We start from the raw sequence: 26,664 nt of genomic DNA, 5'->3' as shown, positions 1-26,664 counted from the left end.
AGTCCCTCCTTAAGGGCCGCAATCCAGTCGGGTTTTCAGGATTTTTGCAATGAATATGCATGAGATTATTAGCATACAATGAAAGCAGTGCATGCAAATAGATCTCATGCATATTCATTGGGGACATCCTGAAAACCCAACTGGATTGCGGCCCTTGAGGAGGGACTTTGACACCCCTGCTTTAAATTTTTTTAAAAAAGTGCTCTAGCTCTTCATGCAGCGCCTTTAATTCAAAATCCGGCGGTGTGCACGCTGTCTCTTTAAGAGCGCGGCTGCCCCCTCCCAGCCCAGGCTCACAACCAGCCCCGGGCCGGGGGCGCTTTCTGCTGCTTCGCATTGGGATGGCAGATCCGGGCGCGCGGAGACTGCGGAAGGGGCAGCAGAGTGCGGGGTAAGGAGCAGTTTGCTTGGGGGGGGGGGGGGGGTCGGTCACTGCAGGGGAAAGCTCGGGTGGGGGCAGCTCAGTCCCTCGGGTGGCAGGAACCGCTTGTGCCCCCTCCCCTCCCTCCCTCCTTCCCCCTAAAACTCTCAACAGCTCCTGCTAGGCGAGGGCACAACTCACCGGCCACGTTTCAAATAAAGTCCGGAGCTGACTGCTTTACTTTCTAGGGGATGCACAACATTTCTTTTTTTGGAATCTTTGCCCCCCCCCCCCCCCCGACAAAAAAAATGTTGCCGTTTCCCCCGTTCTGGACTCCCAGGAGTTTGGAAGGGAGGACGAAACGCCTCCTTGCAGATCTTTCAGAGACTTGGCACCAATGCAGCTCTTACTTAAATAAGAAATGGCCATCATTGAACTCCTGCAGCATTTTGTTCTTATGCTTTTGTAGAAGTAGAAGGGGGGGGGGTGGAGATGTTTAGGAAAGGGCACCTCTAGGGCAGGGGTAGGGAACTCCGGTCCTGGAGAGCTGTATTCCAGTCTGGTTTTCAGGATTTCCCCAATGAATATGCGTGAGATCTATTTGCATGCACTGCTTTCATTGTATGCTAATAATCTCATGCATATTCATTGCAGAAATCCTGAAAACCCGACAGGATTGCGGCCCTTAAGGAGGGACTTTGACACCCTTGTGATCTAGCAATTGATTGGTGACCCGATGCTAACCTAGACCAGGGGTGGGCAACTCTGGTCCCTGAGGGCCGGAATCCCGTCGGGTTTTCAGGATTTCCCCAATGAATATGCATGAGATCTATTTGCACGCACTGCTTTCAATGCATATTCATTGGGGAAATCCTGAAAACCCGACTGGAATACGGCTCTCGAGGACCGGAGTTCCCTACCCCTGCTCTAGGGCAGTGGTCCCCAACCCTGTCCTGAAGGACCACCAGCCACTCAGGTTTTCAGGCTAGCCCTCATGAATATGCATGGAGCAGATCTGCATGCCTGCCACCTCCATTATATGCAAATCTCTCTCATGCATATTCATGAGGGCTATTGCGAGAACCTGACTGGCTGGTGGTCCTCCAGGACAGGGTTGGGGATCAAGCGTACTGAGTATTGTCATCATCTTAGATCAGTGGTTCCCAAACCTGTCCTGGGGGACCCCCAGCCAGTCAGGTTTTCAAGATATCCCTCATGAATATGCATGAGAGAGATTTGCATACCTGTCACTTCCATTATATGCAAATCTCTCTCATGCATATTCATGAGGGATATCTTGAAAACCTGACTGGCTGGGGGTCCCCCAGGACAGGTTTGGGAATCACTGTCTTAGGCACAGTGGGAGAAAAACTCCTTTAGCCGCTGCTTCTTTCCCCTGCTAAAAGCTTATTTCGCTCCTTTTGTCCTGCAAGTATCGTTTGATACGAACTCGACCATCAAGGGAACAAGGTTAAAGACCGTGTCGCAATCCCAACATCGACGCACCTTTGAGATCCGAGCAGATTGATGTTACAGTACAATAGGCCACAAACGCTTTGATTCCCCCTCTGCTCGTCGCGGGGTCTGATCGCTTTTCCCAGGTGAGCTTTTTTTTGCTCATTAGTTATTGATTGCGCGGAAACATTGCGCGCTATCTGAGAGCTACAGGTTTGGGGAAACTTTTTCTCTTCCCCAATCCCCCCCCCCCATATTTTCGCAGATGAGAAATACAAGATTTTTGTTACCAACATGCATCACCTTACACTTTGATGAATAACTGCGAAATAAATTAAATATTTTTAATGTTTTAAAAAATAATAAACACCGCTATTTAAAAAAAAGGCGGCTAATCCCTTTGAAGCAGATAAAGGGAAAAGTAGACCAAACCAATAGGAAAAAAATCAAGACTTCTAGTACACAAAAAATGCACAAAATTGGGGGAAAAAAAAAGAACTTAAAAAAAAAATTAGGGTGGATAAAATAATTATCATCCACCAATCTAGATTGGGTAGTCTGAGTGCTCTAGTTGTGTTCACTATATGGCATTCTTAACTTGCACTGAATCCAGCGTGTATATGAGTTATCTATGTGTAAGCGGCATCAGGAGCTACATAATAATGAGATGCAAAACATTATGCAAATTGAATCGCACAGCTTGCCTTGAATTTCTTTCTCAAGCTGCATTATTTCAGGGAAAAATAAGACCAGCTCAGAGCTGGAAGGGACAGCAGTGAGTAGGGCTTAGTACAGGGGTGTCCAATGTCGGTCCTCAAGGGCCGCAGTCCAGTCGGATTTTCAGGATTTCCCCAATGAATATACATGAGGTCTGTTTGCATGCACTGCTTTCATTGTATGCTAATAGATCTCATGCATATTCATTGGGGAAATCCTGAAAACCCGACTGGATTGAGGCCCTCGAGGACCGACATTGGACACCCCTGGCTTAGTACATCCGGTGACCTTCTTCACAACCAGTGTGGGGGGGGAGGTGGTGTATGCGTCTCGGACCTCTGGGCACAAGGGACCACTGGCTTGACCCGGCAGCAGCAATTCTTATGTTCTTAAGTGTGCCCATATAATTTTACAATGCTATTAAGGGCTCCTTTTACTAAGGTGCATTAGGGCATTAACCACAGGTGTCAAAGTCGGTCCTCGAGGGCCGGAATCCAGTCGGGTTTTCAGGATTTCCCCAATGAATATGCATGAGATCTATGTGCATGCACTGCTTTCAATGCATATTCATTGGGGAAATCCTGAAAACCCGACTGGATTACGGCCCTCGAGGAGGGACTTTGACACCCCTGGCATTAACGTTCGGAATAGCACGCGCGCTAGACCTTAACGCCGGCACTGAGCTGACATTAGTTCTAGCCGCGGAGCGCGCGGTAATATCCTGCGTGCGCTAAAAATGCAAGCCCTACGTGTTTAGACTGAATTTCTGATACTGTATCCCAGTGGTTCCCAAACCCTGTCCTGGGGGACCCCCAGCCAGTCGGGTTTTCCAGATATCCCTCATGAATATGCATGAGAGAGATTTGCATATAATGGAAGTGACAAGTATGCAAATCTCTCTCATGCATATTCATTAGGGATATCTTGAAAACCCGACTGGCTGGGGGTCCCCCAGGACAGGGTTTGGGAACCACTGCTGTATCCTGTTGGTCCTATTACTAGGATTCAATTCAAGTTTGTACATTTTTATGTCAAGCTGTACCTGGGTGAATTTCTTCATAAAGGAGGTTATTCAATCTTAATAGGTAGATAAGTGTACACCTAGGTCAGGGATCTCAAAGTCCCTCCTTGAGGGCCGCAATCCAGTCGGGTTTTCAGGATTTCCCCAATGACTATGCATGAGATCTATGTGCATGCAGTGCTTTCAATGCATAGTCATTGGGGAAATCCTGAAAACCCGACTGGATTGCGGCCCTCAAGGAGGGATTTTGAGACCCCTGGATTAGAGTGTCTATGTCAGGGATGGGCAACTCCGGTCCTCGAGGGCTGGAATCCAGTCGGGTTTTCAGGATTTCCCCAATGACTATGCATGAGATCTATGTGCATGCAGTGCTTTCAATGCATAGTCATTGGGGAAATCCTGAAAACCCGACTGGATTGCGGCCCTCAAGGAGGGACTTTGAGACCTCTGGTGTACACCTAGAAGGATTAAGTGACTTGCCCAGAGTCACAGGAAGCAGGGTGGATTCGAACTCGCAACCTCAGGGTGCTGAAACAGCAGCTGTAATTATATTTCTATGTAAGCCACTTTGATAAAGCGGGATATCAAACTTTTTTTTTTTTAACTTTTTAATAAACTTGGTGAACGCCCTGACCTGTCCATGTTTCTCTTATGACCAAACCCCCTTTTGAGTTGTGCACAATAAGATTTGCATTCATATCTCTATGTAGAGAATAACACGGGGACAAATTTGTTCCTTGGGATCTATCTCCATTCCCGTCCCCGCAAGTTTTGTCCTTATGATTTTAAAGTGTTCGAGGCTTGTGCAGATGAGGACAGAACTTGCGAGGATGGGATGGGGGATGGAGATAGATCCCATAGGAATGTAGACAAATTTGTCCCCATGTCATTCTCTGTCTAGATCAGTGGTTCCCAACCCTGTCCTGGAGGAACACCAGGCCAATTGGGTTTTCAGGCTAGCCCTAATGAATATGCATGAAGCAAATTTGCATGCCTATCACTTCCATCATATGCAAATCTCTCTCATGCATATTCATTAGGGCTAGCCTGAAAACCCGATTGGCCTGGTGTTCCTCCAGGACAGGATTGGGAATCACTGCTCTAGATAATCAAGTAATTTTAAGGCAAAACATGTCTTTACAAAAGGGGGGATGGATGCATTGAATAGCTTTCAGTGGAGGTGGTAGAGACAAGGATTGTATCTGAATTCAATAAACACGGGACAATTACAGACGATCTCAAAGGGAGAGGAAGGAATTGGAGAGCTTAGTAGTTGGTAGATGGGCAGACATAAGAATTGCCGTATTGGGACAGAATAAAGGTCCATCAAGGCCAGTATCCTGTTTCCAAGAGTGGCCAACCCAGGTCCCAAGTACCTGGCTAGATCCCAAGTAGTAAAACAGATTTTATGCTGCTTATCCTGGGAATAAGTAGTGGATTTCCCCCAAGCCATCTCAATAATGGCCTATGGACTTCTCTTTAAGGAAATTATCCAAGCCTTTTTTTTAAACCCCGCTAAGCTAACTGATTTTACCACATTCTCTGGCAACGACTTCCAGCGTTTAACTACGCATTGTGTGAAGAAATATTTTCTCCGGTTTGTTTTAAATCTGCTACTTAGTAGCTTCATTGCATGCCCCCCTAGTCCTGGTATTTTTGGAAAGAGTGAACAAGCGAGTCACATTACCCTTTCCAATCCACTCATTATTTTATAGACCCCCCCTGCGCCGTCTCTTCTCCAAGCTGAAGAGCCCTAGCCGCTTTAGCCTTTCCTCATAGGGAAGTCGTCCCATCCCTTTTATCATTCATCTGCTGCGTTTCTAGGTACGTTTGTGCAAGATAAATCCAGGCCTGGAATTTTCTGATCTCTCAAAATGCTCAGGTTTCAGGCTCTCACCTCTTCAGAGGTAATTTTTGGTTTGGATTTGAGTCATCGACTGCCCCTCTTCTAACTCAATCCTGCTCAAATAATGCAGCAATGTGACAGCATGTGCTATTTGCCGTAACTGCTGTTATTACCCAAGACAGCACATTTGGTCAGGAATACCCTTCCCTGGCTATTAGGGGCTCCACGTGGTGTCTGATTGGTGCCTACAGACGCTGTAGTTATTTCTTCGAGTCAGGAGTAGACTGTAATTCACAGAAGAGAGAGGGGAGATCTGGGTATTTCAGTAATTAGCATACAATTTCCCTGCCTCCGGGGAGCAAGCATTCCTTCCTTTAAAGTATTAAGATCTTTGGGATTATAAGAGCACCACATGAAATTTTAAATAAACAGTGAACATTTTTACAGAGCCGAGCACTGTTTCATGACTTGGGTTGCTGAATTATATAGACCTTCTACAAAGTCAGTCCTGCCGTATGACTAGACCTGATAACAGAAACACTCGGCCCTTCTACAGAGTCACTCTGGGTCCTTGAGAGATTTGTCACCTAAGTGTTTAACTCTGGCTAAAACTGAAAAATTCCAGTACCACCTTGAACCTTGCAAGAATTCACTGCTGTTTCCTGGTAAATATATTATGGAACGCTTAACATAGGTTGGAAGATGGGGGAAGTGAAGGGCAATTGAATTTAGTAGTAATTCAAGGTAATTTACATTCAGGGCCCCTAGGCATTTTCTTTCCCTGGAAGGTTTACCGCCTGAAAGCCAGATGCTCGGAGATCACCATTAAAATCTTGCGGGCCACTGTGATGCCAGTAAATTGTCCGATTTGAAAACGGCGATCGATGTTCAAACAACTTCGCTGACAAATGAGTCTTGCGGAGATCCGCCATAATCGCATCCGGTCAGTCGTAGGAGAAAGCGACTGGCATACGCGCGGTATAGCTACGTCGCAGGGCCGCCTGAGCATCAATCATAGGTGTGCCTTTTTTGTAGCGTGTCATTGGCTCACGTCATAAGAGGGAGGAGGAGAACTAAGAACAAACCATGCAAATGTGAAAACACAAGATATATATATGCTTTTTTTTCTATACCACTTGGGCAGGACATATGCAATCGGCAGCCCCAGACCAGCCAGTATACACTTTTAATGGACATGCACGAGATGCACCATTAACACATTTTGCATGAAATGCACTCTTGGCACCCGTGTATATTATGTGGTCCCCAATGCCATAAAAAGTATTTTTATGAACTCCTACGTGCATTCGACATTCCAGACCTGCCAGTATAGGCTTCTAACGCACGTGTTTCAACGCTACCAGCACCTCCCGACCTGTCGCCAAATTTGGATCATTATAGGCCGGCGCTTCATTTTGTGCGTCATCTGGGCATCGATCGTTTTAGTATTGATGAGCTTGTTGCAATCCATTTACATACGATTATCGGAGGCTGCTACAAACCATTGAAAAGACCACGATTAGCCATTTTGGGCATCGAGAGCTGAAATACTTTGACACCACTGCTACTGTCCATTCAGTCACGTCCGACCCTTGGGATACTCTGTAGGCCAGTCCTCGCCATCCTTCCCTGTTTCTCACGGCTTCTTTCAATTGCTTGATGTTAATTCCCGTGTCATTCATGATGGTATTCAGCCAATGGGCCTTTGGTCTCCCACTGACCATTCCAAGTAGCACCTCCCTTTCTAGTGAAGTTGCCCTTATCACATGTCCACAAAAGATCAGTTTCTGTCTGGTAATCTTGCCTTCCAGGGACAACTCTGGGTTTATTTGGTCAAGAACATCTTTGTTGGTGATCCTAGCTGTCCGTGGGAAGTCTTCTCCAGCACCACAGCTCGAAGACGTCGATTTTTCTTCTATCTGCTCTCTTGAGATTCCATGTCTCGCAGCCATGTATCGCGATTGAGAACACAATGGCAGCGATCAGTCTTTGTTTGTTTGATGGTGACCGAGACGTCCTTGCACTTCCATGTTTGGTCCATACTCACCACGGCTGCACGCCCCAGTGCTAGTCGACGCTTGACCTCTGCTGCTGAACCGCCACCGAGATTGATTTGTTAAATGCAAGGTGAATTTTGAGCACACGGGCCTGAGTTTGCACCTGAGGCATTGGGTGTTAAGTAACTTGCCCAGGAACAGGATGAGTGGCAGGGAGATTTTAATCCCGGCTTTCCTGGTTTCTCAGCCTGTTTCTATAACCATTAGAAATAGCCTAATGGTTAGCTCAGTGGGCTGATAACCAAAGAATAGCAGTGACATTGTACAGAGAGAACTTTGCATAAAGGCTGGGGACCTCTGCTTTACTTGTGCTCGAGCAATTTTTAGTTAAAAGCTGCTTTATTCTCATATAACCTGAAGAGAGAGCATCTGGCTTGCATGCACAAAGGATTTGATATTTATTTAATTATTTGGATTTAGTTCACATCTTCTTAATAGTAGTTCAGTAGAGATATCCATGTCTTAGAGAGCCAGAATTGCAGCCTGTGTGACGCCCACTGCACCTCATGCCAGGGGTGTGTGTAGCAGTGATTAAAGCTACAGCCTCAGCACCCTGAGGTTGGGGGTTCAAACCTATGCTGCGCCTTGTGACCCTGAGCAAGCCACTTAATTGCCCCAGGTGCATTAGACAGATTGTGAGCCCACTGGGGCAGATGGGAAAATGCTTGAGTACCTGAATAAATTCATGTAAGTCATTCTGAGCGGTATAGAAAATGGAATAAATAAATAAAATGCCAAGCAGGGAGGCAGCAGCTTTGTTCGCACAGCCCATGAGACAGCCCCTGAGGCGTGGGTGAAGTACCTTGCCCAAGGTCACAGTGTTACCAAGATTCACAATTAGGGCAAAGTTAAAATCCAGTCCAGGTTTTCAGAAATTTTCCTCTTCATGAATGGATAACACTTTTGAACTTCAACACTTCTTCAAGTTTCAAGTTTATTCAATATTTGATTGATCGCCTATCATAATTACTAAGCGATTTACATATACAGAAAAATACAAGATAAAACCATAACAATAATATAAATAAAAACATAAAACTCATTAAAATACTAGACAAATTACTACAGGAAACACTAGGATAGAGGGGAAAGAAATACAATTTATAATAGGAAAGGAGAGAACATTGAGGGTAAATTACAAAAGGATGGGGAAAAACGAAATAAATTTATAAAAGAAATCTTCAAGTGACTGGAATGAATGGAAGTAATAAAGAGCAATTAGCATTTCAATTAAGTTTCAAGATAGCTTGAAACTAACACATCAGCACAGGGATCTATTCATTTGCCTGGTATCTTAGCCATCTAAATGCTAGGCGATCTCCTAAGGATTAATCTGGATCCTCAGTGGTGGAGCCAGGAATCAGACAGCACCAATGGGGAGAGTCACCTCTGCCCAAATAGCAGCAGGATCCAATGGAAAAGAGCAGAGCGAGCCTGGTCTTCAAAACTCACTTTAATGGCAACCAGTAATTAAAAAAAATAAAAATTGCATAAAATCCATCTTGTCAATCATAAAAGCATCTGGCAAATCATGGACTTGACACGGACCGTGTTTTGACTAAACCACCTGCATCAGGAGTCCTAAAACATGTGGAGGGGCATAATCAAAAAAAAGTCCCCTTTTGGCCTAAGGCCCTAAACATTGAAAGTAGAAGCAGGGAAAACAACACCGGTTATAGAATTCACCCCCCCCCCTACAACGATCCTGCCCTGTTGAACCGCGACCCCGCCCCCCCCGCCCACATCGGGCCAGGAGGGAGCCCAAGCCCTCCTGGCCAGGCGACCCCCCCCTCTACCCCCCATCCCCACTAAGATATGGGCAGGAGGGATTAGATTATTTCAGATTTGAAATATGTATCCTGCTAGAGCTGGTATTAGACATAATTGGGGACTGCAAAGCCCAGGCTGTGCTTCTTTAGCTTCCAGCTGGCTTAGGTCTCTCTCTCTCTCTGACCAGGGGAGAGTTGCCCTAGTTGCTCACCCCTAACAGTATTCCTGTCATGTGCGACTGAAGTATTCTGTTAGCTTGACTTTTCTATGTAGCATTCTGTAATAATTTGGTTTGTTCAGTTTTCACTATAGTGGAGGGGATATTTGTGAAAGGGAGGGGAGACGGGTTTTGTTGATCCTTGCTCGGTATTATTTGTGTTTATAAAATGACAACTGTACAGAATAGTCTCTTTTTATACTTTAATAAAATAAGTTCAGTATAAAATCATAACTATTCGAGGCTTGTGTGGACAGGATCTGACAACTTGCAGGATGGGGATGAGCTCGTGGGGACGGGACGGGAACGGTGATAAATATTTTCCCCGTGTCATTCTCTACTGTAACCCTTACAGAAATAGGACACTTTATATTAGGTTTGCCATCTCCGTCTGAGGAGAGGCAGATTGAAAAGTCCAGGGTTTTATCATAGGGCATCTGTGAATGTTTATTTATTGCATGCAAAACCTTTCCCAATAAAGGAGCACTAAGCTGAATCGTATTCGTACATTTCCACGGGAATGCTTTGCCAGATCAGCAGGTCAGCATAGCCAGGGTTGGGTTCTGTTTTGTTTTTTTTTTCTCCCTTGGGAGTCTGTACTCTATTCCCATGTATAAAGTACTGCTTTTGGAGAACTTTGGGGTGGGGGTGAGTCACATGGCTGCCCATGCTTCTTTTTATAGGAGTTTATTTCTGTTGGTTTCACAGAAACAAGGGCTTGAAAACTTCCATGAGTTCATAAGAAAAGATTTTCTGGCTTTGGGTGAGAGTGGTCTTCGTTAGCAGTGGTTCCAAACCCTGTCCTGGGGGTCCTGGGTTTTCAGGCTAATCACAGTGAATATGAGTGACAAAGAACTCCATATAGTAGATATCCTACCAACTGATCCCAAAGTCCCTCCTTGAGGGCCGCAATCAAGTCGGGTTTTCAGGATTTCCCCAATGAATATGCACATAGATCTCATGCATATTCATTGGGGAAATCCTGTAAACCCGACTGGATTGCGGCCCTCGAGGAGGGACTTTGAGACCCCTGAACTAGACTGTCTGGGTGAGGGGAGGGGAACAGCCCAGAACCGGCTCCAGAGTTGCTAACTTAAACCTGGAGAATAACCAGACTAAGGATAAGTCCAGGTCCAAAACGCTCATGCACATACAATATGGCCACAGATAAAGACCATAATTCCCTTGGCTTACTGATGAATTTTACACTGGTCAAACACTTTGCTTGCATCCCCATGTACCCTGGAGGTTAGTTGCAGGCCGCCGCCTAATGTATGATCTGCTTGGGCTGCATTGTGTAGCAGAAAACAAGACCCATGATTTATGCCCCCACTTCGCCTGCCTAAGGCAAGAATTGTGGCTGTGGTGGTACTAGATATGAAACTTTAGTTATTGGGCTTTGAGTCCCTGTGGTCCTGATGACACCATGTGACCTTGGATAAGCCAGATTTCACACGAGTTACCAAAATGACTCGGGATGGAACTGATCGTCTGAACTGCTGCTTAGATTTAAAAAAAAAGTCACTGCTTCAGTCCTGTCTTGCATTACTTTCTTTCCCCTTTTATGAAGCTGCGCTAGGCTTTTTTTTTTTTTTTTTACTGCTGGCCATGGCGGTAAAAGCTTTGATGCTCGTAGAATTCCTATGAGCGTTGGAGCTAATGCTGCCGCAGCCGGTGATTTAAAAAAAAAAAAAAAAGCCTAACACGGCTTCATAAAAGGGGGCCTTTATGCATTCATTTTTCTCCGGCCTTATTCTCTACTTCCTCCTTTCATGGCTTCCTTTTATTTATTTAATTAAATTAATTTTTAAGCAATGAGCATTTTCACTCTCATCTTATCTTTTTTCTTTAATTTTTCCTCTTGGCCCCCTTCCTCCAAGTCTTGTTTCTAGGTTTTCTTGCTGATTTTTCATTTCTTTTCTTTTTTTTTTTTTTTTTAAAGACATTCCTGTGACCTCCCTAACCTCCCCATTCCTCCCGTTAAATTAAAACCTGCCCATGATTTAAGCATGAGTCACTTTCACCCTCTGCTTCTAAGCCCTTGTAAGGATTGTCCTGGTGTTTTTATTGGAAAGCCATTAAAAAAAATTTTTTTTTTGTTTGTTTTACTGGTTTTGCAACAACTGGCACAAATGTTTTGAGCAACCCAGTCTGAAACGAAAGGGTATAAGAGCAGGGCTACTTTAATGAATCGGCCTTCTCTGGAGTAGCCCCACACTGGACTGGACTGAATGCAGGACTCTCTCTATTTCAGGAAGCAGGTGAAAACTTGGCGCCATTCTTCAAGCTTCTTTTTTTTTTAATTTTTTAAAAATCTTTATTAATTTTCAAATATTAACAATGCATTGCAAAAAATTTTTTAAACATAAATAAATCAGGAAAAGCACTTTAAATATACAAACATTCTCTGTTCAAAAATTTTTTATTGGGTTTCAAGAAAGCAAATACAAAACATAAGAAATACAAATTCAACATTCTGAAAACAGTCATTTTCTCCCCCCCCCTTCATCCCATTCATCCATAAAAGTAAGAACATAAGCAGTGCCTCTGCTGGGTCAGTCCAGAGGTTTATCACGCCCAGCAGTCCGCTCTCGCGGCTGCCCATTAGGTCCAGGACCTGTATAGTAATCCTCTATCTATACCCTTCTATCCCCTTTTCCTTCAGGAAATTATCTAATCCCTTCTTGAACCCCAAAACTGTACTCTAACACACAGTTCTTCAACCGCTGGTCCACGGACCGGTGCCGGTCCACAGAAAATTCCTGCCGGTCCGCACAGGACCGGCAAGATCGAGGAAAATAGTTCGCATTGGCCCAGAGAGGTAACGGGGAGCCTACGACAGCCGTGCTTTCTCCCCTCCCAGCAGCTCTCCTTACTTACAAGCGCAGCGATTCAGGAAGGAAGCCATGGAGCTTTTGCTGAGTCGGCCGCCTCTGATAATGCAACTTCCGCTTTCCTCAGAGGCGGTGTGACCCAACAAAGGACCCGAGGCTGCCTTACTGAATCGCAGCGCTGGCAAGTAAGGAGAGTTGCTGGGAGGGGAGAAAGCTGCTGGGCATGATAAAAAAAGGGACAGCTGCTACTGGACCTGGAGAGGAAGAAGGAGAGATGCTGCTGGGAGGGGAGGAGGGAAAGGAGTCTGGGAAGCTGCTGGGCAAGGGGAAAAAAGGGACAGCTGCTACTGGACCTGGAGAGGGATAAGGAGAGGTACTGCTGGGAGGGGAGGAGGGAAAGGAAAGGGAAGAGAGTTACTGCTGGACAGGGGGAGGAGGGAAGGGAGAAGAAAAAAGGAAGGAAACAGCTGGCAGGGAGATTAGAAGAGGGGAAGGGGAGAGACAGGAATGAGATGGGAAAGGGGATCAGCAGAGAAATTGAGAGGGACAAAGATGCTAGCTCTGGTGTAGGAGAGATAAAAATGAAGAGAGCAGTGAAGTTGAAATGAATCATGTAAAAAGGAGAGAGGGGGCATAGGCTGGATGGAAAGGGGAGAGGGGCATAGAAAGAAGACAAATACCATATGGAAGGGGGAGAGATCAGACAGTAGATGGAAGGGGCAGATGCTGGATTGAAGAGACAGAGAAGGCAGACGCTGGAAGGAAGAGAGTGAAAAGAAGATGAAAGCAGAAACCAGAGACAACAAAAAGGTAGAAACAAATAATTTTATTTCTATTTTGTGATTAGAATATATCAGATTTGAAATATATATCCTGCTAGAGCTGGTGTTAGACATAACTGGGGACTGCAAAGTCCAGGCAGTGGCTTAAGGTTTCTCTCTGACCAGGGGGGCAGTTGCCCTAGTTGCACTCCCCTAACCCTATTCCTGCTATGTGTGACTGTGGTATTCTGTTAGCATGATATTTCTGTGTAGCATTCTGTAATAATTTGGCTTATTCAGTTTTCTTGATAGTGAAGGGGAGGGGAGACAGGGGTTTTGTTGATCCTTGCTCTGTATTATTTGTATTTATAAAACGACAATTGTACAGAATATTGTTTCTTTTTATACTTTAATAAAATGCATTCAGTATAAAATCATAACTGAGGCTTGTGTGGATGGGATCAGATGGTTTGCGAGGACCGAGCTCGCGTTAAATTTCAGTCCTAGTAGTTTGCCGGTCCACAAAATAATTTTTTTTTTTCCCGCCGGTCCATAGGTGTAAAAAGGTTGAAGAACACTGCTCTAACACATAGAATTTCAATAAACTAAATGAAAGGAATAATGATGCCTTCCCGCCTCCCTCCCACCCTGAATGTGTAAAGAATTAACTAAAAAGAAAAGGTACATGACAACTAATGTGATTCAACAAATGATGTCAATGGGCTCCACACCCTTCTAAATGCATTACTATATCCTCAAGCTTCTAATGGAAGAAGCAACTAATTAGTTGGACACAAGCAGAAAGACTAATGGCAGGGCACATACATTATCAGGGCTGGCTTATCCACTCCTAACGTTTTATCTTACATTACTGTTGGCAATGTTTGGGGATTATATATACAGGGTGCCCACAAAAACACTCCTTGCCCTCAATGGACCGTGTGGATCTTATCTGCTGGCATTTACTTTGTTACTGTGTTTACTGTAAAGAATGGGATAACAAATTTAACCTGAATGAGCAGTGATAACTTAAGAGGTAGTAAGGTTTTTACAACTGGTTGATGGGATAAATCTTTGGCAGAGAGGACCAGAATACTGGGTAAACTAGACAGGCCAATTGTTGTCTCTTATTTCCTGCCGTCATCTAAGGCCCTATGGGAGTTGAGCGAAAGCTGGCTGAAAAACGACATTGGTCTTTTGCCAGGCCCTACCAAGCTGTTTCAAAACGACACCAGTTGACCTGAGGTCACGGTCTTTGCGCACTATAAACCGTACAGCACAAGCCTCTGTTCGGATGGCACCATTTTGAAATCTAGCACCAGGTGGCAGGGGCTCATGCCTACCTCTATGGTTGGTACCCCATCATCGTGAGTAAATCAAGGTTCCCAGGGTGACTGTGGGATTGGTGAGATAGAGCTTTGAGGGGGAAACTGCTTAAAAAAGGGACCACAGTCAAACACCTCGTACATTTCAAAAACATAATTAAAATAAAGCCTCCCGTGCAGAATTTATGAATTGCATACTTGGGTTTAGATAGGAAATGTCAATGATTTTAATCATCTCTTGACTATGAACCTTTAGTGGAAGGGATCCTGTTGGTATGTAATGTTATCCTCACATTCTATTGTTTTTTTTAAATAATCTATTATTATGTTATGTTCATGGTGCTCCAGGTGGGAAAAGCTTGGCAGCTATTGTCCTCCTTGCAGCACATTAATTTGATATATTTTGGACTCCCAATTCCTTAGTGCTCTGTATTAACAGGCGTCTTGTATTTCCTCTTTCCTCTCTTCCCACCCCAGGATGTCCTGGTAACTTGATGACTGTCAGAAGCCCCAGACTAGACGAGATCATGAAGAATCACGAAACCCCCAAATCTAACCAAATGAAACCCAGCGCCTGTTCTGTCTGGCACATCTGCAAATCAAGACGCCAAACAGCCACAGAGGTGGCCATCAAGGGGAAGCTGAGGATGAAATCGCCTTCGGGGGCCTTTGTGATTCTAGGAGTCTTTGTCGTCTTCGTAGGTATGACCGTTGCTGTCATTGGTTACTGGCCTCGGAGAGATCTACTCGCAGCATTCAATGACCAGGCAGGAAACAGCAGTGGAACTAAAGACATCAAAAATGAAGTGAAAGCGGCAGCGGTGGCCCTTCCTCGCAATCCTCCTAACAATGATAGACTTAAACTGATTGGTCCTGTCATCATGGGGGTGGGGCTCTTTATTTTTATCTGTGCCAACACCATGCTGTATGAGAACAGAGACATGGAGACCCGTCTGCTAATCCAGAAAAGTTTATATTCCATGGCCACTGGTCTTCCTTCCAGCACAAATGAAGAGGATAAGTATTGTCAGAAGTCCATTGCGCTGGATGTCACAGCTGGGCCTGAGGAGGGAGTTTATGATACAGATCTCTCTCCTGGAAGCCTCCAGACTTTCTTAAGCCCGGGAAAGAGATGGACCGAGTCTTGTGTTCCAAATAAGCTCCAAACAACCGCCCTGCTGCTTCATCAAAATGGCATCTCGCCATCCGTCTCTTTTTGGAGCCTCCAGTCAGATTCTTGTAACCTTGTTGAAACAACTCGCTGCCTTTTCTTTACACATGCAGAGTCAATGGTGACCTCAACAATGAATACTTTGATGCTTCCCATCATTAAGCTCAATAATTGTATTATTGAAAGTGCAGATGTTTCTCAACTGGCTAGTGACGAGGAAGTTGAGCGCCCCAAGGAAAGTGGAGAGATTTTAAGCCATTCCTGGAACTGTATACCAAAAATGGATTATTCTTCAAGAGGGCAAGGTCTCGGTGGATCCCATGTGGTTCTCAATATGGGTGCCAAACCTCAGACCAGCCCGCAGATTAAAGAGCACCTGAGCCTAGAATCTGCTAGGAAACCGTTTAACTCGGAAATCCATCTAAATATTGCTGGTCATTGTAAGTCTGTAGAACTTAGCAGGCGAGGAACTAAGCCTGTGCTGTCAACTGAAGAGCGGAAGAACAGAAGCTGGCCTAGACTTGACCACATCGGTCTCATTGGATACACGAAACTGGAAAACACAGAGGACTCGGATAAACTCTTGAACCAGTTTACACTGCAGAATATCAATGGAGAAAGGACTAAACAGCTCTCTAGGGACATGGGGTGAAAGACGCATCGTATAAAGGAACCGTTTTACCTACAGAGGACTTGCACTGTTCTCTTTAAAGACTGCAGATGTGTTGCTAGAGACGTATCCCTTTCTCCCGTTAGATAGAACTTACAAGACATTGTCAATGTCTTTAATTGTTCACTTCCCCTTTTGCTCTTTTATTTAGTTTTACAATCTACAAGCATAATTTTACTGTATTTTATCTTTTATTGTAAACCGGCTAGATACCCGTTGATGGTTGGTATATTAAAAATCAATAAACTTGAAATGTACTTATTATCTGTGTAAACAATGTTGTTTAAGGGGGATTGCAAAATTAAGTGAAAGTGCAATAGACAGATTCTGAAAACCTTTAGTATGGCTCATAAAGAGAATAATGCATGTTACAATTAGGGATATTTAAAAAAAAAAAAACCAACCAAAAACGATGGGGAAGATTCTCAAAACTAAAATGTGCCTTTAATGTGCTCGCTAAACTGGTTCCAGCCAAAACAGCTTACTGTGGTCTTTTAAAAACATAAGACTAGCCTTACTGGGTCAGACCAATGGTCCATCAAGCCCGTCCTCACAGTGGCCAATCCAGGTCACTAGTACCTGGCCAAAGCCCAAGGAGTAGCAACATTTCATTCAGAATCCTAAAGAAAAGCAAGATTCTGGAATCCCAGAGAGTAACAAAATTCCGGAACCCCAAAGAGTAGCGACATTCCATGCTACCGATCCAGGGCAAGCAGTGGCTTCCGCCTTGTCTTTCTCAATAACCGACTATGGACTTTTCCTCTAGATACTGCCATTCAAATGTAGTACAATGAGGTCATTAATATTAAAATGAGCACTCCAAGCGATTCTCTATAATCACCAATTGATTCCCTAACCTTGTTGAGCCAAAATTTGCCGACAGGTCTGAGCTGTCATAGCCTTACTTTCTGATCAGTGCCTGAACGCTGATTGGCTCAAGATAAAGTTAGACAAGTTCCTGCTGGACAAGAATGTGTGCTGGTATGGCTAGTCTCCGGGTGTTGGTCTTTGACCAGAGGGCCACCGCGTGAGCGGACTGATTGGCATGATGGGCCACTAGTCTGACCCAGCAGCGTCAATTCTTATATTCTTATGTTTGTCAGCTCAGACCCCCCCCCCAATGCAAATTGTAAAAACCCAAACAAACCTGAAATCAAAGATCGACAGAAGAGATGCCCACTCTGTTCTTCTGTATCACACAATCACCGACATTACTACTCACCCCTCAGGGAAACAGATGCCCACTCTGTCCCGCTGTCACCCAACCCCCATCCCCACCCTCCCGCACCCCTTCCTACTTTAGACAAGAAGTTCAGCCAGAAGGACGCCTACCTACTCCAGCTGGCAAGCCCGCCTCTTACAAAATGGCGGGCCTTCACCTTCCTGGTGCATCCTGGGATGCCATAAGAGTGAGTGTAAGAATCTTGAAAAGGATACAGAAATATTACATTACATTACTGATTTCTATTCCGCCTCAACCTTGCAGTTCTGGGCGGATTACAAAAGAGACAACTGGACATTTCCAGGATAATTACAGAGAGAATTCTGGTCATTTCCAGGAGAAGTTACAAGAATAATGGAGCTGTATATTTCGAGAGCTACAAGATGCTGTACAAATAGGAAATAGTGCAGATCCAGTATATATACCATTAGGGAAGCAGTTGACATGCTTGAGGCTAAAGAGAAGGGAACTGGTGAAGGGGGGAGGAGGGGGGAATTGCATTGAGGGGGGTCTGTTTGGGGTTAAGCTATCTGTATACATTTTTTGAATAGGTGGGTTTTGATTTCTTTACGAAAATATTTGTAGTGGTTTGTTGTTATCAGCAGGTTGGAGATAGTGTGGTCCAGTTTCTTTGCATGCTTCGCCAGCAGACTGTCAAATATCTTCTTGCGCTGGGTGTCTTTGAGTGGGGGGTAGGTAAAAGGGGTCTTAGTTCTTCTTTGCCTAGTGGTGGTGTTTTGGTACAGGCGGTTGTTTAGGTAATTGGGGGCTGTGCCATTTATTGCTTTGAATAATAGACAGTATAGTTTGAATGCCCGATTAGCCCTGGACAAGCGATTAAATTACTTTGAAAAGCAATCAGTGTTTCTCAACTCGGCCCGGCAGTACCCCCTTGCATAAACTTGATTTGCATACATTGCCATCATTATAGGTGAATTTCTTTCGTGCATATTGTTTATTCGATATCCCGCTAGTGCAACAGATTATAGCGATTTACAATCTAAAATCACAAAGAAAGGAGCAGCAAAAATTAAAAGTGAAGGAATACAATCATATTCATTGTGGATATCCTGTAAACCTGACTGGGAGGGAGGAGGGGAGCTCCAGGAACGAGTTCAGAAACACTGCCGTAGAATACTGTTTGGCGTGTGAATATTATATTTATGTGCTAAGGTTATTGAATAGGACTGAATGCACTAATGTGCCTTTAACACAGCCAGTGGCATAGTAGGGGGGGGGAGGTCCGCCCCAGGCGCCATTATGCTAAGGGTGCAGCACCCTCCTCCTTGCTGCCCCCCCCAGCTCATCTCCTTGTCAAGCGTGAAAGCACCCCTTACTTTTTTACTTCCCTAGCGCAAGGTTGCTACCCACGTTGGCATCAGCGCTCTCTCTGACGTCACTTCCCGGACCTGCGCCTAGAAGTGATGTCAGAGGACGAGCCAGCACCGCTATGGGCACGCTGCTCATGCCAGAGAAGTTAAAAAGGTATGGGGGAAGGGGACACGCACGCGGTGAGGGGGGTGGGGAAAGAGGGGGGGCTGCTCACCCTTATAACGCCACTGAACACAGCCTAATTACATATGTTCTTTACATTTCCCTGACTGATCAGGGAAGAGCTAATCTAATCTAATCCTTAGGTTTGTATACCGCATCATCTCCACGTTCGTAGAGCTCGACGCGGTTTACAGTAGGAGAAATAGGAAGGAACTACAACAGAGGGTTAGAGGTAGAAGTGTTAAGAAAATTTACAGGACTTGGGATGCCAAGATATAAGAGTTTCCTTGATTCCTAAGTTGGAGGGAGACTTACATTTTTTGAGAAAAGCCAGGTTTTCAGATGTTTGCGGAAAACTTGGAGAGAGCTCAAGTTCCGAAGAGGGGAGGTAAGGTTGTTCCAGAGCTCAGTGATTTTGAATGGATGGAGGTCCCTAGCTTTCCTGTGTGGGAAATGCCTTTTAGCGAGGGGAAGGATAGTTTTAATTTGTGGGAGGATCTGGTGGTATTAGGGTTTGAGGAATTCCAAGAAAGAGGGATAAAGGGAGGGAGGATACCATAGAGGATTTTGAAAGTTAAACAGGCGCATTTATAGTGGACCCTGGTGATTATCGGAAGCCAGTGGAGCTTGGCCAGAAGCGGGGAGACATGGTCAAATTTACTTTTAGCGAAGATGAGCTTGGCCGCGGCATTCTGAATCCATTGGAGTCTGTGGAGGTTTTTCTTAGTTAGGCTTAAGTAGATAGAGTTTCAATAGTCCAATCTGGAGAGGATGATGGATTGGACAAGGAGGGTAAAATGTTTTTGATGGAAGCAGGATCTAACTTTCCTCAGCATGTGAAGGCTGAAAAAGTATTTTTTTACCAAGGATTGGAGGTGGTCATTGAAGGACAATGTGGAATCAATGATGATGCCCAAGACCTTGCTCGAGAACTCAAGCTGCAGAGAGGAGCCAGAGGGTAGTGGGATGGAGGTGGGTAGGTGATCTAGCTTTGGACCGAGCCAAAGAAGTCTTGTTTTGGACTCATTCAATTTCATTTGCACAGTGTGGGCCCAGGATTGTAGGTTCATTATACAAGAGGATTTGACTGAGTGATCAGGGAAGAGCTGCGTTTGTTTCTTTCTCACTACCACTCCTTCTTCCTCTCTCTCTCATCCGTTTCGGCCTTCTGGCATCGCTCCTCACTGCAGGCCTCTCTCTCTTTCCTTTTTTTTTTTTCTTTTTAAGAACTCAAGTTTCCAAAGGAAGCAAAAGAACAGTTGTAATTCATGCAAGAGCTGCCTACTTTTGAAAGTTTGTTCATTTGGGTTTGGTAAGTACCTTCAATTATTTGGTTCCCCCCCCCCAACGCTGCCCCCAACAGCTGGCCATCTCTGAGCCTGCTAAAGCACCGATTGTTTTTTTTATTCAAGCTTCTGATGCAGCTCTTGAGTGGGAGAAACATGGCCACGTCGGGCTGGTAGAGAGTGTTATGTTTTATTCATCTGATTACAAATACATTTTAGATTTCTCTTCGCTGTGGTCTGCTCTGCATCTTTTGCTATGCTGATTATCCACAATGAATATGCAAGAGAGAGATTTGCATACCAAGGAGTCAGTACAAACAAATTTATTTCATTCAATTCAGTAGGACATCTTGAAAACCTGACTTGGCTGGGTTGAGAAGCAAGACTACATGTCCCTGCATGCAATGGGCTAAGCCCAGGCCTGGACCAACCCTATTGTGTGAATCTGGACTTTCTCCCACTCATTCTACAACTCAAGAACGACCCACACTTCAAATTGCTACTCCCCCCCCCCCCCTCTTCGAGTTCCAAGACCCTAACATTTGGAACTGCCTCCCAACCTGTTTGCATCAGATACCCCCTTACCTTCCATTCAGGAAGGTGCTAAAAACGCATCTATGATGTTCATGCTTAAATTGTATTAAGCTTTTGCAAACCACAATGATTCCCAGTAGACAATTGTGGGGTGTAAGAAATGATATGGGTGGGTGAGGGGTGCCCCCCCTGCTCCTTTCCTGCTCCTGTCTGCCGCATGAGCACCTCCCTCGCACTCCTTCCCCAATCCCGCCCGCTATGCGCGCTCCCCCTTCCCTTCCCCCCGTGCCTCTAGTTGAAGTTGTTGCTGCAGAATCTGCAACCCCTTTGGCTCTCCCTTTGATGTCACTTCCTATGCGAGGCACCCGGAAGTGATGTCGGCCGGAAAGCCAAAGGGTCACGAAGAGCACGTTGACCACCGCAAACAGCAACTTCAGCTAGAGTGTGGGGGAAGGCAAAGGGGGTGTGCGCATGGCGGGGAGGAGGAGGGGTACTGGTGCCCTTCCCCCCCTGTACTACGCCACTGACTGGAATAGCAGGGAGTCCCACAAGGCAGAGCTGTGAATGGGTCTCAATGCTGACAGCAGGGAGATCCATTGATAGATCTCTGTACTGGGACAGCTGGCGGGGGCGACATGGCAGACCTTTTGGGGGGTCTGTGGGATGCTGTTCCAGGTTTTCTTCATACAGAGCTCTCTCTACGTCTCCTGAAGTTAGCTGCATTGGTGCTAAGATAACAACGTGCTCGAGCCGCCTGGTCTGACTACGGAATGCACTTTAATTAAAGACGCATTTACATTCCAAGGATGAATGAGAAACAGATGTGTCTGGCTGGCAACGGATTCTGGTCCAGCCCTCTATGAATCACTGAATGCATTATACTTTTGGACATTCGGGGGTACAATGTGCTTCGCAAAAAAGAGCGAAGAAGTAGCCGTGTGTCTCTCGTTTGCAGACGAGAGCTATTGGCCACTGTAACATGATAATACACAGATCACTTCCGCCCGCCCGGAGCGTGCACGCTTGTACTTACGGACGAGAGGGAAAATACAGCTTTTGATCTGATTTACATATGCTCTGAAGTTTGGATGTTAGGCTGTGTGATCTGTGGCAAAAAAAAATTGTGCAGCCAACTTTGGTTGATCGATACAGAATCTGGAGCTATAGGGTCTCCAAAATTGTGTGCAATGATGATCTTTTTTTCTTTCTTCTGAGCCAAATGGTGTAGTAGCCGCAGAAGGAAATAAGATGATACCTTTTTTTTATTGGATGAACAATGCATTACTAAGCCATAGGAGTGTCAAGATAAGGAAATTGGGTCATTAGGGCATAGACAGGAGGTGGGTAAGCAGAGTGGGCAGACTTGATGGGCTGTAGCCCTTTTCTGCCGTCATCTTCTATGTTTCTATGAGTGAGTGCTATGTGGCAAATTCTCTAGGCCCATTCATTCCTAATCGTAGCATTTAATGCACAAGCCATGCTATTGGGCTTAGTAAAAGGCAGGGACTAAATGCTCCCCACCTTTTACTAAGCCCAATAGCATGGCTTATTTCCTTTCTTTTATTTCTATGTATTACTTACTGTTCTGAGCCATTAAATGGTACTGTAACCTGCAGTCTTCAGGATGTTGCCAGTACCTCTTAGCTACTATTTACATACCACTTATAATCTAAGTAGTTTGCATTCAGGTACTCAAGTATTGTCCCCTGTATCTAATGTATCTGGGGCAATGGGGGGGATTAAGTGACTTACCCAAGGTCACAAGGAGCAGCATGGGTTTGAACCCACAACCCCAGGGTGCTGAGGCTGTAGCTTTAACCCCTGCGCCACTCTAGAAATCGAAATGTAGCAGAAGTGAGCCAAGTATAGGACAATCAAGTCATTGTGACATCACTGATGAGGTTGGCTCTTAGGCATTGGTGGAATGAGGCATTATGATGTCACAATACCAGCTCTGTCAAAGGCTGAAGATGTTCACACTATTTATTTACTCAATGTTCTATACCGTTCTGCCAGGGGAATCTTAGAACAGTTTATATGAATTTATTCAGGTACTTAAGCATTTTCCCCTATCTGTTATGGTGGGCTCAGAATCTGTCTAATGTATCTGGTGCAATGGGCGATTAAGTGACTTGTCCAGGGTCACAAGGAGCAGCATGGGATTTGAACCCACAACCTTAGGGTGGTGAGGCGGTAGCTTTAACCACTGAGCCATAAACTCCAACTCCCCCCCCCCCCATCATTCTCATTTCATCTGAGAGAGTCTGGGAAACAAACACTTGCACTAGTCATGCCCAAACGCTGGCCAGCTGGACATGCTCCATGGTGAGACATGAAGCTTGGACCTAAAGTCAGTTGGCAAGAATGACCACGGACCCCAAATACAATCTGCTCTTGATTCATCCAGCAGAATGCAATATGAAGCCAGCACATGGATGTAAAAATCCACAGTGCCTTCCTTGAGTAAAGGGCACTTTCACATGTTACCAGAAAAGAGGGAAGGATGCATTTCCTTTTCTTCCCCCAAGATTTGTGTTGGATCCTTAGGAGGTCTGCTGTTTGGGGACAAATTTCCCCATTCCCGCAGGAACTTATTTTCCCATCCCGGTGAGTTCTTTTACTGTCCCTGCCCCATTCCTGCAAGCTGTCCTCATCTGCACGAGCCTCAAACACTTTAAAATCATAAGTATCAACATTCTAGAGCTCAGATTGTGATGTCATAATGCCTCATTCCACCAATGCCTAAGCTCCGTCCTCATCTGCACAAGCCTTGAACACTTTAAAATCTTAAGTAGCAAAATTCTAGAGCTCAGATTGTGATGTCATAATGCCTCATTCCACCAATGCCTGAGCTCCGTCCTCATCCGCACAAGCCTCAAACACTTTAAAATCACAAGAAGCAACATTCTAGAGCTCAGATTGTGATGTCATAATGCCTAATTCCACCAATGCCTAAGCTCCGTCCTCATCTGCACAAGCCGCCAACACTTTAAAATCCTAAGTAGCAACATTCCAGAGCTCAGATTGTGATGTCATAATGCCTCATTCCACCACTGCCTAAGCTCCGTCCTCATCCGCACAAGCCTCCAACACTTTAAAATCACAAGAAGCAACATTCTAGAGCTCAGATTGTGATGTCATAATGCCTCATTCCACCAATGCCTAAGCTCCGTCCTCATCCGCACAAGCCTCCAACACTTTAAAATCACAAGAAGCAACATTCTAGAGCTCAGATTGTGATGTCATAATGCCTCATTCCACCAATGCCTAAGCTCCGTCCTCATCCGCACAAGCCTCCAACACTTTAAAATCATAAGTGTTTGAGGCTTGTGGGAATAAGACAAAGCTTATAGGAATGGAGCAAGGACAGGAACAGCACCAAAACTCACACAGATGGGACAGGGAAATTGAGTTCCTGCAGGTGGGGGGAAAAATTTGTCCCCGTGTCATTCTCTATTGTGGAGCCAGAACTGTGGATTTGGTAGGGTTCATGCCTCTTGGAGCTTTCACCTGGGAGGAAGTAGGGCTGGGGGTAGGGAATAGGGGATGAAATACTAGGCACCTTTGGATGGGGGGAGAGGGTGTAGGATGCGGAATACCTGGGTGAAGATGGGAGGGGAGAAGAGGAGGTGCTAAAGTGGGGTGGCTAAGATCTTGGGTCTGGAGGGTTTGCCTAGATTGCTCTGAGCCCAAACCTCCAGAAACCCCCCAAGTCAGTCTGGATTTCAAGCTATCCTCCATGAATATGCATGAGATTTACCTGCACAGCATCCTTCGTATGCAAATCTCTCTCGTTCATATTCATGGTGGACATCTTGAAAAACCGGACTGGGTTAGGATTCCTCATGATACCTTTGGACTGTTCATTATTGCTGTGATAGCCCACCCTGGCCTCTCAAAACGGGGAGGGGGGGGAATCTCTGCTATTTTGAAAAAGTGACTGCTCTGAAAAATCCACCCTTCAGCTTATTAACACGTGTGAAAGGGGAGAAGCAGAAGATCAACACAAATAAAGCCCCAAATGGGAGCTAAATCGGGTCAGTTTCCGAATAGGACCCTGGGTAATGAAGCCGAGAGCACAGCAGGCCTTTCATAGCTCTCGTTACTAAGGGTCTAGCGATTTGCTAACTCTGCAGCTTTAATACATGCACGGAGCATACCTGTAGCCACCGTCCCCCTCAGAATGCGGTGAGTAGACTTGGCTTTATTTCTCTTTTCGGTTGCTTTGGGATATCTTTTTGAGTTGTATTGTTTAAAGCTAGGTGTTACTGTTCCTCTTCAGTCCTGGGGTTTGATTATTTCTTTGGTGTTCTTGTGTTTTAGGGTTGGGTGTTGTTTTTTTTTTAAATTAAATCTTTATTGATTTTCCTACTAACAAAAAGTGCAACACAATATTCATATCAGTAACTCTAACAATGCAATAATATAAGCCCCCCCCCCACCCCACAATTACATCAAGGAATCACCCTAAAGATATATCCCTCCCCTCTGGATGTGTCTGAATTATACCAATGAAAAGAAGGATAAAAGAACTACAGTGGTGCCTCGCATAATGGACGCCTCGCACAGCGAACGCTGCGCACAACGAACTTCAGGTCTTGCTTCCTACAACGAACTTCGTTTCACACAACGAAGTCGCCAGAGCTGCATCCTTCCGCGCAGGCACTGCGCTTAACTGCCCTCTCTCCGCCTGGCTCCCTGTGCAGTGGCGGACCGTCGGCTCGCAGGGGCCCGGCGCCTACTGCTGATGCGTTGGGGGGGGGGCGGAGCTACTCTCGCCGCTTCCCCGATGCTAGAAAAAAAAAAAAAAATGAACAGTTAAGTCCCAGTTTTTGCCGCTGAGACTCTGCCCTCTCTCACTGTAAAATTAGACTCTACTTAGTCTGTCTTTAAATTTAAAAAATGTGTGTTGTTTTAAAAAACAATTATGTTTTTAGATGTATCTAAATAAAAATAATAACAAAAACTTTATCTTTTTTTATGTCATCTTAGCATATTTTATGCTACAGAACGAATTATTTTTTTTAACATGTATTGTTATGGGCAAACGCGTTTCACATAACGAACTTTTCGCATAACAAACTTGCTCCTGGAACCAATTAAGTTCGTTGTGTGAGGCACCACTGTATAAGCATTGTACAAATGACGTCAATGGACCCCAAACTAAGTTAAATATCTTAGAATGTCCTGGGATGTCGGCATTCGTTTTCTCATACCTGTAGCTTAAACATAAGCTCGCCCACCAAAAAGAAAAATTAAGACGATCGCAGTTTTTCCAATTACGAGTTAGTGTTTTAGTTTTGATGTCGACGTAGACAGTAGGTTCAAATACGGAGAAAACATTTACACATTATGCCCAATATCTGCTGAAATGGGTGGGAAAATAATCATGATGGTTTTTTTTGTATAGTGCTGGTTTACGTTACCTGATATATTTGCCTATCTAAGCCGTCGTGGAAAGGTGGGGAAGGATTTATTTTTCTTTAAATTGTGTATGTTTTTTCTTAGGCGTCATTAATTTTTCACATTTACCCTCCTAGTTCAGGGGTAGGCAATTCCGGTCTTTATTCATTTTAAAACGCACACAAAGTGCATACAAAAATACAACAATTACATAAGAACATAAGAAATGCCTCCGCTGGGTCAGACCTAAGGTCCATCACGCCCAGCAGTCCGCTCACGCGGCGGCCCATCAGGTCCAGGACCTGTGCAGTAATCTTTTATCTATACCCCTCTATCCCCTTTTCCAGCAGGAAATTGTCCAATCCTTTCTTAAACCCCAGTACCGTTCGCTGCCCTATAACGTCCTCTGGAAGCGCATTCCAGGTGTCCACCACACGTTGGGTAAAGAAGAACTTCCTAGCATTTGTTTTGAATCTGTCCCCTTTCAACTTTTCCGAATGCCCTCTTGTTCTTTTATTAT

The 26,664-nt window shown here is 45.0% G+C and overlaps 1 protein-coding gene and 1 long non-coding RNA gene across 3 annotated transcripts in view; both read left to right on the top strand.

Annotated features, from left to right (window-relative positions):
- The first annotated feature begins 283 nt into the window (after positions 1-283).
- TMEM200B (transmembrane protein 200B) lies at positions 284-16,467 on the top strand. Its single transcript, XM_033956206.1, has 2 exons — positions 284-391; positions 14,842-16,467. The coding sequence occupies exon 2, from the start codon at positions 14,859-14,861 to the stop codon at positions 16,185-16,187; it is 1,329 nt and encodes a 442-aa protein (XP_033812097.1). The 5' UTR covers positions 284-391; positions 14,842-14,858; the 3' UTR covers positions 16,188-16,467.
- An 8,296-nt stretch (positions 16,468-24,763) lies between these two features.
- LOC117365233 overlaps positions 24,764-26,664 on the top strand; it is a 53,769-nt gene continuing 51,868 nt past the window's right edge. For both annotated transcript variants that reach the window (XR_004540387.1, XR_004540386.1), the window contains exon 1: positions 24,764-24,929. This is a non-coding gene — a long non-coding RNA (uncharacterized LOC117365233). The remainder of the gene's footprint in view (positions 24,930-26,664) is intronic.

This window comes from Geotrypetes seraphini, chromosome 8 (assembly GCF_902459505.1).
Source record: "Geotrypetes seraphini chromosome 8, aGeoSer1.1, whole genome shotgun sequence".
Lineage (NCBI taxonomy): Eukaryota > Metazoa > Chordata > Amphibia > Gymnophiona > Dermophiidae > Geotrypetes > Geotrypetes seraphini.
This window is presented reverse-complemented; position numbering and strand designations above follow the sequence as displayed.